General features: G+C 29.9%; 1 protein-coding gene across 1 annotated transcript in view; it reads right to left on the bottom strand.

Annotated features, from left to right (window-relative positions):
• Positions 1 to 14,388, bottom strand: part of lili (LMBR1-like protein lilipod) — a 164,106-nt gene that overhangs the window by 22,777 nt on the left and 126,941 nt on the right. The window contains exons 3-7 of the mRNA XM_075375455.1: positions 7,726 to 7,865; positions 6,490 to 6,593; positions 5,709 to 5,835; positions 3,971 to 4,039; positions 2,359 to 2,488 (exon numbers count right to left, since the gene is read on the bottom strand). Coding sequence (XP_075231570.1) covers positions 2,359 to 2,488; positions 3,971 to 4,039; positions 5,709 to 5,835; positions 6,490 to 6,593; positions 7,726 to 7,865 — 570 coding nt within the window. The remainder of the gene's footprint in view (positions 1 to 2,358; positions 2,489 to 3,970; positions 4,040 to 5,708; positions 5,836 to 6,489; positions 6,594 to 7,725; positions 7,866 to 14,388) is intronic.

The raw sequence follows: 14,388 nt of genomic DNA, 5'->3' as shown, positions 1-14,388 counted from the left end.
GTGGAAAAAACAAAGGTGATTCTTTATTCTTTTATAAAAAATAATAATACAATAAACAAGCAAAATTCTTTTTTGTATAAAATATAAATTAATATTAATCAATACTGACTTTAAAACTGAAAATAAAATATCATGTATCAGAAATAAAACAAAAATTTATAAGTAAAAGCCAGAATTAAAAAAAATATTATGTTTTCTGAGATATGAACTAATTATTACTATTCTACTGCTTCAAATACACTGAAACTGAGTTTACAGTTCCATTACTATTTTTAACTCAGTTTCAGTAAACTGTAGAGTTTACCTACAACTGATTCACACAACTCAAAAATAAACATTAAAGACATTATAATATGACTTAATCCACTGAGAACCAAAATTAGAAATGGTTACAGATACCTATAAAGATAAAAAAAGACAATTTATCTAGAATTTCATGAACTTGTACTTTTTTTTTGAAATAAAAATTGTTTTAAAATTATTCTACAAGTAAAAAATTAGAGTGGATTACAATATGCACACTTAAACTTCCTAGTCCTCTGTTAAGCCTAATAAAGTTTTGTAACTTCTGTAAGCTCTATACACTTCTATACATTATAATAAATTAAAAATAATAATTTGAAGTGAAATATTAAAGAATATTAAAAATATTTTTCATTGTGTAAATATATGATGTAGACTGGCAACTGTTATTATTTATATTATTTGTAAAGTGCAACTGGAAACAATCTGTATTTGTTATTAGGCTGTGTGCATGTGCATGTATGTGTGTGCAAGTACGGTATATGATATGATGCAGTCATACTGGTACAATGTACCAACAGTACTCAATAGATTAACATGAAGGAAACAATTGCAACTAACTACTGGAAATATGATGAGAATGTTATAAAGATTTTAAGAATTAGGCAGAAGTAAATTTACAGACAGCTGATGAATTAAGGATATTAAAGGGCAAAAATAAAACAAAACTATCCAGTTGTGTATAATTTCACCATCAATCCATAAAAGGGAACTATTCTACCTCTTTAATAACTTTCACAAAAATTATGGTAAGTTAATGCCTCAAGCATTAATCACTGTTAATGAATTTCTTGATTACATGATTAATTACATATCCAAAAAAAATCAGAATAAAATTGTAAACCGTACGGTTAGAGTCTCATATATATCATTTCTTCTGCTCAAAAAACAAAAATTTCTGAAATATAAATAAAACTGTTTTTAAAAAAACGATACTGATATCAAAAAAGGTAAGACACTATATTTCTACTATCAAAATCTGTTACTAATTTAGAATTTTCTTTAAAAAAAAATACATGTTAAATATATGTGACAAATATACAATAATAGATAATAAACAACGTTTAAGCAAAAAATAGAAAAATTTGTTACAAAATTCTTACTGGTCCGATTTCATTTGTTAAACAATGAATAATCATAAGAATTATATTATTTCTGTAAATGTGATATGTATTGCATATAAATGAAATCAGTCTAAACTGACATGAATAGTCAAAAAACTAGTTCTTTACAATTTATTAGATGTATATTTTTTAAACATACATTTTCGGCAAAATGATTACCAAAACAACCTGAAATTTGAATACATAAAAGAAATTGTATTTTAAATATGTTAACAAATTATTTCATAGTACATTACATCAAAAGTTATAAAACTAAGAAATTCCATACACATAAAAAGAGAGTAAAAAGTATTTTCCTACAGATTTCTACAAATTTTAATGATTCACTTCTTATAAAATCATATATATATAAATTTTATCATTTTTGACAAAGTTAAAACAGTTCAAACTTAGATTCCAAATTCTGTTAAACTGATTATTACAAGTATAAGTTTCATTTTTTTGTTTATTATGTATATGTTAACTAAACAGCATTAATAATGAATTTCAGTAAAACCGAAGCTCAAAAGATTCTCCACTAAATAAACATTTATTGTTTTCTAAGTAATTTGGTAAGAACGGTATATAATAGAGTGACTAGGGACAGTATATTATATATATGACCATTTAATTCTAATGGTGAGTGTTTAATGAGTGAGCTATAACCCATTCTTTTAATTACTCTTTGAGAGCATCATAATAAATGTTCTAGGACTAAAATTCATAGAAAAGGAAGTTTTGAAATATTTAAAAAATTTAATTTCGAGAGAATATCAACCACACAATATAATCACTGGTACGATTCAAAGAAAATCAAATATTTGTTTATTAACAACTAGAAAAAAAAAATGCTATCAAATCAATTTAAATGACTAAGAAAAAACCCAAAATAAAAATATCAGTTACTTTGTTACAACATGCAATATATTTCTTGTCTTTTTATAATACATACCGTCGCCTCAAACAATTTTCTTCCATTTTTGCAACAAAATATTCTTCATTCAGGTCTCTTAAAAATTGTGGTTTCACTAATGAGCCACTAACAATTCCAAAAAGATGAGCAAATCCTAATGGTGTGCACACTGGAATAATAAAATTAAACTATAACACTTTTCTTCAAATATAAAAAAAATATATTGCATGAAACAACTAAAAAAAACATTTAGCTTGCAATAATCAAACAGTGACTGCAGTAAAAATAAAATTTATCAGAAACTGATAATTAGATGGTAAATGCAATAAATAAATAATATTAATTTTATTTTGTTTTATTTATAATTATTTTTATCCATTGGATAAGATTTTCTAATAAAATTTTACTTGTGCAAATTCCAATACTGTTTCATGCAGGGGAATTAAAAAAAAAATGAATACAAATTCAGAATCATTTCCTAATAAGTGAAAATACAAGTATATTCTTTCTTTTCTGTTAAGCCACTGGAACCACCAGAAGGTATTACCTTAGAGGATCAATGAGGATGATATGTATGAATGTAAATGAAGTGCAGTCTTGTACAGTATCACGTCGACCATTCCTGAGATGTGTGATTAACTGAAACCTAACCAGATCACTACTTAAAAAATAGCAACTTTTCAGTAATTACATGAATCAATTAAATGTTACCATTTTTTTCTCATTGTTAATATGTTTTTAAAATAATTATTCACAAAGAAAACTAAGTATCATATTACCTTATTATCTGGAAAATATATATGGAACTGGCAATTGATTACTGAGCTTCTTTAACCATAATATACTACCATTAAAACCTAAAAAATTATATTAATTACTCATAGGTGTGATAAATTGGAGTATACAAATAAAAGTTCAATCAATAAGTTTGTCATTAACATAAATTCCTATTATCCAACTTTCACTAAAAAAAAATCAAATTTACTTAGTTGTAACAATTATTTTTTCTTACTTTTTTCAGTCTATTTGGTGATCTTTTATTTTTGGAAAGGTGAGAGCAATTGAGAATACTATGATTTTAAAAAAATAAGTTTGTTTCGATGAATTTGATTCAGTATCATTAAAAAAAAAGAATTTTAGAGCATATTTCATTAAGTTGGACTTTCAACATATATATTGAAATAAAAGAAAAATAATGAAAAATAAAATCCTTATATCTTATTTTGTAATAAAATAACCAGACAACATAAACAGAAAAAAATATACAACAAGAAATTATTTACAAGTGAAATTATTTTTAAAATTAAATAAGCTATGTCCTTTCAAAAAGATGAAAGGACTTATATGAAAGGAATCAGAAAGATGAAAGGAATCATGTGCACATTTGCCTTTAAATGGTATAACATTTCATCAATTGTATACAACAAGTTAAAATAGTAAACATTTTTTGATAAAATTAAAAAAATGAGTTTCTTAACAACTACATCATGCATGAATTTTAAATAAAAATCTGCATAATTTTTTGGGCAGTGATGATTCTTATAAAAATTTCACTAGTTCAAAATTTATAGGCTACGATCTAAAAATTATATTAATATAATGCTAACTAAATTTTTATGTTCAAGTAAATAAAGACAAATAAAATACTTACATAATAGTGTAACGACACCAAGAAATGAGATACATGAATAAAGGAAAGGAAGATAGTAACTCCATAAATCTGAAAATAAATACAGAAACAAATGTGTGATTCAATTGATTTTGTATGTATATATATATATATATATATATATAATATATATATATATATATATTATATATATATATATATATTCATTCATGATCACCAGAGTGTTGCAAGATGATACTCATGAAGGATACTGCTCTGTATAAATAACGTACAGCTCTATTTCACAGGCTATAACAAAGGGTTTCTTTGATCCATTTCTAACCAAAAGTTCTAAGCTAAGTGGGAAATTTTCAATTATTTCTCTAGACTAATGTGTTCACAAATATATCATCCATTTGATTATTCAACACTTTGAAAGCGTTAAGGAGCTCATGGATGATGTTACCAACTGGCTAGTACTGGCAACATAGTCCTTTGATGAGAGTCTGTAAAAAATGGTGTCATAGAATAAATGTCTAAATTTAGATAGTAACTACCAGGGGAAGTAATTACAATATCTAGGAAACTTATGAATTTTTTAAAGCTAATGTTTAGAATTACTGTTCATATAAAAGATATTTTAGGAGCTTCCAATGGATAACTTTAGTCAATCATCAGGACCTATAAACATCTATGTTTACTGTTGTTGGTTGTACTGTTTGTAGACTGGTGTGTTGTATCTTTGAATCACTGGACAAAAATCTACTAAAAATTAAAAAGCTGAAAGGCAGACTGATACTGTAATGAGGTTTTTTTAATTATCATAAAAGTATTGAGGAGGTGATCTGTGCATATTCTGAATACTATTTTTGAAAAATCATATACAAAAATGTTAAAAAACTATAACTGCCAATTATTTATTAATTCAATATTTAATTGGAAAAACAAACAAAAACTACATACACACAAATGCATGTGCCACACACAAACCTACTTTTGATATTAAATTAATTTTTTTTTACTTTTATATTCACATTATAGAGAGTGATATTTTATTTTACCTTATAGAGAGGAATTCCATGTCTTTAGGCTTCTAATAAAAGAGTCAAAAATGTTCAGCAACTTCACTTATTTGTGTGGCCTTCCAAAGGAAGTAACCTTGTCTATGTTACTAATCACTCTAAAGTTTTGAAACATGCAATTATAAACCGATATGTTGTAACAATATTATTATACATTTTTTTAAATTTACTATCTATCACAACAACATAATTGAATTCTGCAAAGCCTAAGAGAAGCTATGATTTTTCTGACTCTTTTGCTTTGTAGCAATCAAACTGCAAAGTGCTATTAAAAATACTATGTGTATAATAATCAGTATAATAACATAAAATTAATCCAAATATGAAAATCCATCATAACAAAAGAAAACAACCAATTATGTTATATTAATTTTCACAAATTTATTTTAAAAATTACTACAGTTGTTTCGATACATAATACCTTCCTCAGGTCTTACGAACAGAATACACATTGAATATATATAAATACACTGGTACTACTATGTTTAAAAAAGCTGTTGTGATTTTTTAATAAGTTTGTGAAAATTTAATAACATATATGGTAATCTTTTGTTAACATAAAATTTATAAATTCTCTTCATTATACAAAAATATTAATAAATTCCTAGATAAAGTGAATGGAAAGCTATTAAAACTATTGAATGTTTTGATTTTATTTGTAATTCCATATATAAAAAAGTCAAAACAAAAATACTTACTAAGAAGAGAATGTATGCTAGATTTGTCTTTATCAATCACATTTGAAAAGATGTATGTTAATCCAAGCATAGCAATACCTAATAAAACTAGTACAACTGAGGTTTCACAAATACGGGACATTACCCCCTAAAACAAAAGAAACAATTAATAAATAATATATAAACAAAGAAATTCAAATAAAGTTAACATATATGAGGATCTATACATACAAAAAGTATTTACTTTTCATAAACCAGGCACCAATTTTTTAAAATAAAAAGCTATAAGAAAACATAAGAAACAATTATTCTATTTCATTTTAAAATCTAATAAAGTATTAAGTACAAGCAATTATAATGCATATAAAAGTGAATTTTTTAATTCTGTGCACTATGTCTTGTTGATCAAGTCTGCTTCCTGTGACCTCACAGAAAAGTGAATTCAAAACTGTAAATTTGAAAGTTATTATTTATTTTGATTATCAAAAGCCCAACAAAGAATGCAGACTATTTTCTTAATTTAATTCTTGATGTACGTATGTATGTAAAGACCATAATTTAGTTGCACTTAAAATTTCATCATAAAAAAATATCCAACAGTATGAATTTAATCAGATGCGAGTAACTAATTTGCAAAATACTACGTGTTTTTTTTAAACATCCATGGATAAAGTATAAAAAATTTCTTAAAAAATTTTGAATTTTTTTTAGTAAAAAACAAAAATAACTAAATAATGAAAGACTGGTGACAAAAGACTTAATGACTAGTACACTTAAAATACATGTTTACATGTTTACTTACCTTTCGATATCCAGAAAATCCTTCAGATTCAGTAAATAAGTATGCAAACGGTAGAAATATGAAAAGAGAAAGATTCGAAAATAAAAATACAAGGTTCCATAATCCTAAAAACAAACAGAAGTAAAAAAATAGATATTTAATCTAATTAAATGATTGAGTACAGTATATATCAAGTGTTAATTTTAATACCTGGCATAAGTTTTGTGCACAGGCTGATGTAGGCACAAATAAACTAATTTACACACACACACACACACACACACACACACACACACACACACACACACACACACACACACACACACACACACACACACACACACACACACACACACACACACACACACACACACACACACACACACACACACACACACACACACACACACACACACACACACACACACACACACACACACACACACACACACACACACACACACACACACACACACACACACACACACACACACACACACACACACAGTTGCAAAAACAAGGTTATTAGCACTACATACCAACACAAAGCACATTTGACTAACTGTTACATTATTTCATGGTGTGCTTAATTTGACTATTTGTAACACATGAACAGATGCAAATGAAAAAAAAAATTATTACTCATTAATAGCCCAGTAAATTATACTTAAAAATCATGACCGAAAATAATATAACAATTAAAACACATCTCTATATTCTGAAGTTTTATTACTCTGGTAATTCATTTATGAATACGAACATTGGTTATATGGGTAATTATCAATAATAAAATTGATCTATATTTGCAGAAATACTGGTTTCAATCAGAAGCAGTTGTAACAAAGAGATAGTCACAATTTTCAAAATGTTTCATTTTTTTATTTTAATAACTGCTGGTATAAAAGTAGTAATCATTTCCAAAGAAAGATGAATATTTTAAGTAAAAATTGTCAATCTTGCTCTGTTCAAGACAAAAATTGCCAGATGTAAGATGAAAGAAACTACCATTATAATGAAGGTTGCAAAATAAGATTTATATTGTAACAAGAAAATTTATTGCTTATATTTATCAAACTTTATATATGTTTATTTATTTAACATTTAACTTATATGTTTATTAAATTCAATAAATAAATTTATATATTAATATATAAAACTTTATATATATTTATCAAAATGTATATATTTACTGTAATAAAATATCACAGTGTTAACTCTTAAATCATTTAAAGTTGCAAATGTATATATGTTAATTACCCTGTATTAAAGAATGATTTAACCATTTAACGTAGTAACTGCTCGGGTATAACAACAGTATTTCATTACTGACAATGGAGAAAGGCAGTAACAATGTGGCACACACAGATATGGATAATGAAAATGTACATAACCAGAGACTGTAACAAACAAACAAAAAATTACCAATTAATTTTCACATAATAAAAAATTCATTTGTTGTTAACTGTTAAATAAATAGAACATACAAATGCATTCATCAACAAAAAAAAGCTTAAAAAAAATATATATCGACAGATATAAATGTTGATGACAATCTGATTATACCAAGAAAACACAAAATAATTATTAATATGCATAAACAAAATGTACCACAAATTAAACTTACACTGAATATGAATACAGTAAACAAATATATTTTTTTCAGCATCATGAAATCAAGCAACAAAAAAACTTTTTAAAGTATACAGAAACTCATATTCATGACAACCCAAACTAATCAACTTCAAATAAAATAACAGTTAACAGTTTTCAGAAGTTGATTGATGGTCAATTATACAAATCTATGTTAGTTGACCATGTAGAAGAAACTAACAACATTTAACACTGAGCGCATACAAATGGACATAACTGAATGGCACACCTATACAATAAATAAAGCAAAATAAAAAGAAATGATAACAAAAAAAATACATCACATAAAATACATATATAAAAATTCAGAGAAAATCGCTCATAAATTTAAAAAAAAAAATCTAGGTGCAATTATTGCTCTTCTGAACAATAAACAAAACAAAACATAAAACAAAATTACCAAACATAAACTGAACTACTTTGTACAATATTCTAACATCGATCAAACAGGAAGCAGCTTCAAATAAACAAAAAACATTTTAACAGACCTCTACAGAGCAACATACTCAACATCATTTGTTAACCATTAAATAGTTATAAATTTATCAACATTACAAAATCTCAAGCATTATGAAATATGTAAACAGAAAAACACCTGATGGTATCTGTACGAAACTAACTGAAAGAATTCAGATCTGGTATGCTTTTTTACATTTTCAATAATTCTGTCTAAAAAAAAGGCCAGCAATAACATCAGCTGATGATGACAAGGGAACAGCAAACACTGTAGTAACAAAATGGTGAGAGGAACTGAAAACTTTATTATTGTAAGGTTTTTAAAAAGACAGTAATGAATATGGCTAAGTTTGTAGTTTCGAAAATTTGCAATACAAAAAAAAATTATTCTGTCATTAATGTAATATGAAAGAAATTTAGAAAAATGAGAATATTCTTGGAAAAAAAGTAGAATAGCTGTCTGTTCATAAAGAAAAAGATCACATGCAAATATAATAAACAGTAATGAACACTTCTGTAATAACAGCATATTAGCAGTAAAAATACATATATATTTGAATACAATCTATTAGTTATTGCTTTACGATAAATCCATAAGTAATTACATTTTATATTAACATGCACCTACAAAAAAAAAAAAAAAAAAGCTGACAGTTGTTTCTGATGCATGGCATACACAACAGCTTAATTTAAAATATCTATTATTTTAATTAAACACAATATTTTTTTTGTTTATTTAATTCAATGATTCTAACTAAAGCACGCACGCATACAATATTTAATGCGTGTGTGTGCAGTAATAGCGGCAACAGTTGGCACTAACTAAACTAATGTAATTTCACAAGTTACATAGAACAAATTTTACTTACATGGTTGCCAGAATGGTGTAACTGGGAAGGCTTAACACACCAGCTACTGAGTCAACCAGGTGATTTCGAGACCTAGCCAGACCAACTTACTTTTGTACACTTTAAATATTATTCATTAATTTAGCTCTTCCACTCACCTGTGATGTCACAACACAGCAGCCAACTACAACAGCATTTTTGGGGGTGGAGGTGCGATTTTGCAAAAAATTTTTTTTGCAGAAACTGTTATTTTTTATTTGTTAGCATAATGTGTCTAAGAAAAATATGACCTTAATTAGGTGAAATCTTGAGATACTGAAAGTGACCTTGCTTTACAGCCTCCCCCTTGACCTTTTAAAATGAAAATTTAATGGCATCAATGCCCCATATATAGAAGTAATCTGACCAAGTTTGGTCAAAATCAGTCCAGTAGTTCCAAAGATATAAGGTGACAGAGGCAAACATACACACACACACACACACACACACACGATGATTAACAACCAGAAAATTTCCATCTAGTTTTTTGGGTTCCTTAGGTATCAAAAGTCAAAATCCGATTACAATATTTTCCCTTCTAGAGCTGTAGCGTTATCTAGATGGGAAAGTAAAAACATGAATTTTCTGTTAACCGCTCATAATATACTCTTTTCATGTTACTTTAGTATACACAAAAGCAATTTGTATGTTATCTTGAATTTTCCCCATTCATGTATTATGTATGAAAGACCCACCCAATTTTAATTTTTTACAAGATTATTAGGTTAATGCTAACTTAAAAAAAAAATTGGGATAAATATTAAACATTTTTAAGCAATTTAAACTTTTTAACAAATTTTTGGATTTTACTTTTGAAAATAAGTCTGTCTCAGTGAATAAGGTTTTTCCTTAGTGTATGTTTAACCCTTAATCATGTTTAAAAGCCACTATTTAAAAAAAATTATGGAAGTTCCTCTGGTGGGATCCCATAGAAAGTTTTTTTGCGATGTTACCCAAACTTAAAAAGAACTTTTTTTTTTTAAATGAAAAATTTACACGTTCATATAGATGATGAAAATATTTTTTTGTCTGTTGCAATCGTTACTTAGTATAGGATTATTGACATTAAAATCATTCTCCAATATTCAAAATATTTTTTTAAAAAAAATTCAAGGAAATTAATTGTAAAACTAGAAAAGTAACCCATTATTTCAGATATCTGTAGCTTATGTTCGGTCACAGTTAATTAGTCACCATTATTACTTTGTATTCCTTTTAGTAATTTTATCAAGAAACATGTTTTTTAACATCTTCTAAACACCTTTTTTCATTTGCCAATCCGTATTTTAAATAAAAGTAAAACAGACATCAAAACACACACTAAAAAATAAAATATATTAACATATTCTTTAAATCTAAACTTGATGAAAGTGACTGTATCAAAAGTAAGTTGGTTTTTAATTTGATTTTAAAAAATCAGTTTTAAAGAACTTTGTAGTATTATTTTTCATTTTAATAATCAGTTTTATTCTTTTAAAAAGGTTAATTTTATTTCCCCCCACAACATGGCATCTCAGTAGCTGATTTTACAGCAGGTATGAGATAAATTTCAGCACAAAAATAAAATTTTAACTTGAAAATTTATCACTTATTTAAAAGATGTCAAATTAACTTACAACTAAATGGAAAATAATTAATTATAGCTAGTTCTTTTCGTTTATACAAAATTATCTCTTATCAGCAGACATAAAATATTATGTTTTACATTACTACACAAAAATAAAATTATAAATAAAATGCTCAGATCAGTATTACAACAGATCACTAAAGAATTAATGACTTAATATTGAGACCAAATCAACACTACTTGTCTGTAAAATAAAAAAGTATGTATTAAAAAAAAAATCACTTTTTAAAAGAACAATATGTAGAAATCAGGTGAAGATGTACATTAACGATTATTATTGTGAAGACAACTTATCTTCTCAAGTATATAAATACAATATTTAACACAAAGTGTTAATTCTATTTATCATCAACTTTTCTTGAAGAATAAAAAATAATAGAATAAGTAAATATTTTATTGTAATACATAATATATTTATAGATCACTTCAGAAACTCCACATTTACAAATATATTGTCGTGTGTTCACAGTCGAATCAGAATATTGAGAGACAAACAGTTGAAAATGTTTATATAATTACAATTTATTAGTTAAAAAATAAAAGTAAAACAAGACAAATCAATAATAATAATAATAAAAATACACAACAGTAATAAAACAAAAATAGTAATCACAACCACAATAATAATGATGACAACAGCAAACAATAATAATAATAAATGCCTACAATAAACAAATATTAATCACAACTACAACAATAATAAATGTCAATAATAATAATAATAACCCAGGGGGGATCCTGTCCCCCTATGGGCACGTCCTCAAGGTGGCGGATAGAGGAAGGCCTTGTAGATATACAGGGTAGGTGGTGTTCTTCAAAGGCCCACCCGCGGACCATAACAGGTACTTTAAAACCAACGCGTTTGTTCCAGATTGGGCGGCATCAGTTTCCCATGTTAGGGACGGCCGTTTTTAGAGGTGTCGGAGCCTTGCCCGCAGGAGCTTATCCTGTTACCCATTTGTTTTGAAAATTAATGGAGTACAACGATGTGAATAAATGCCCGGGGCGGTAGGGTGTTCGGGCTGACACCCTTCAGAGCCGTCGTGATGTTCAGTCTGGGGTGAGGAGTGCTGGAGCGATGGCCGCCATCGCTCCAGCACTCCTCACCCCAGGTGAGGCGCCGCGCCTCACCTAATGGTACCACAAGGCCTGGAACGTCTTCTGTGGCTTCTATTGTGGCTGAAGTTCAGTCACTCAGTGCTGTAGAACCCCGGGGTAGAAAGCGGTTTAAATGGACAGATGAACATAATGCCTTCCTTTACCGTACCTACCTAACTATAACAAAAATGGAATCGGACATGAAACCGTGTAGTGTTCCGCTGCACCAAGCGATGGTTGAGAAGTTCCCTGAGCTACGATGTAAGTTTGTCCAAAACATCCTGGATCAGCGCAGATCCTTTTTAAGTCTAATAGGGTTCATGCGGATGTGGTGGCGTTAATCCGAGCTAATGTTTCTAGGGAGTTAGGGTTGTTGTCCAGCCCATCTTCGGATGAAAGTGCTGTAGAAGAAACGATAAGAGCCGACAATCCCCTCTCCGATCAATTTGCTGAGAACGAGATGCTGTATGGTGGTATGGATCCGTCGGCCAGACAGCGTATACCAAGGCTGAGGGTTAATTGCGGAACGAGGAACGTAGTGAGCCTTATTAATGAGATTCTTGAAGAAAAAGTAAGATTAGTATCCTCCATAACTAAGCTCCATGAGTTAGTGTACATCGGTGCGATCACGGCAGTCAAAGCGAATGGCCAGCGTCCACCTTGGGAGGAGAGACTATGTAGGAAAGTCGATAAGCTGAGAAAAGAGATTGGTCGTTTGTCCAGTTTCTTAACATCTGCTAACCCCAGTGGAAGGATCCGATCGGCGGCGGAGTCGACAATCCGAACATATGAGAACCCGGAAAACACCACCGGCCATGAAATCCTGGATTTGTTAAAGCAACGATTGATGGTACTGCCGTGTCGGCTGCGGCGGTATCGGCAGAGTAACATGCGCCGGGAACAAGCTCACTTGTTCCGTACCAATCAAAAGGAGCTGTATAAGCGGTTGCAGGTTTCACCTCAGCAACAACCTCAGGCGAACGCGTCCCCTACTAGTGAGGAGGTCTTGGGTTATTGGGGCCCGCTTTGGTCGTGTTCCTCACAGCATAACAGTGGAGCAAGGTGGATTCGTAGGAACGAAAACGAGTTGATAAGAGTCCAGACAATGGTAGATCATTTAATCACTCTAGAAAATGTACAGGAGGCAATTAGGAAAACCCATAATTGGAAGGCGCCTGGGATTGATTGAGTGCATAACTTTTGGTACAAGCGCTTTTCTTCTGTTCACAAGTGTCTTGCAGAATTTTACTCTGCCATCTTGCAAGATGCAAGTCTAATGCCGACCTTTTTCACCCAGGGGATGACCTATCTGATCCCGAAATCTTCTACTGCGAAGGCATACCCGTACAAGTACAGACCTATTACCTGTCTCCCTACAATATATAAGCTTTATACTTCTGCTCTCACTGCCAAAATCAATAAGCATCTTGAGAGGCATCTGATCTTAGCTGAGGAGCTGAAAGGGTGTCGTCAGGGTAGTAGGGGCTGCAAAGAGCAGCTAGTGATTGATAGCGTTATCTATGTAACGGCAAAGAACAGTCGGGGCAGCCTATATACTGGTTATATAGACTACAGGAAGGCCATTGACTCGGTCCCGCACTCCTGGTTGATAATGTTTCTACAAAGTCGATCCCGTTGTCGTTGAGTGCCTAAGCGTCGTTATGGGTAAGTGGTGCACAAATCTTTTGTTGACTATTCTAGATAAGAACCCCATTAAGGTCGGAGTAACACAGATCAACCGAGGCATTTCTCAGGGCGATTCCTTGAGTGCTCTATGGGTTTGCTTAGCGTTGAACCCTCTGTCTTCCATCTTACAGAAGTCCAAGAAGGGTTTTGCTCTTGGGCAGTACAGTTTTAGCCACCTCATGTATATGGATATTAAGCTTATTTCTGACACTGAAAAAGGGATCCGGCAACTTGTCAAATTAGTCGAGAGGTTCAGTGTCGACATATGCATTAGTTTTGGTCTTGACAAGTGTAGGGTCAATGCTATGAAGAGAGGAAAATGGTTGCAGATTGAGGCGTGTGAAGTGCCGCAGATGGATGCTGCACTCATGAATGCAATGCAGCGTGGTGAGACATATAAGTACCTTGGTTTCCTGCAGGATATTGGAATTAGCCATAGTCGAGCGAAAGAGGCCCTTACATCTGGCTTCAAGAGTAGAGTAAGAGCCGTCATGAGTTCCCAGTTGAGTGGTTCTA

Source organism: Lycorma delicatula, chromosome 9 (genome assembly GCF_047948215.1).
Source record: "Lycorma delicatula isolate Av1 chromosome 9, ASM4794821v1, whole genome shotgun sequence".
Classification (NCBI taxonomy): Eukaryota; Metazoa; Arthropoda; class Insecta; order Hemiptera; family Fulgoridae; genus Lycorma; species Lycorma delicatula.
The sequence above is the reverse complement of the archived record's forward strand: the minus strand, read 5'-3'. Positions and strand labels throughout refer to the sequence as shown.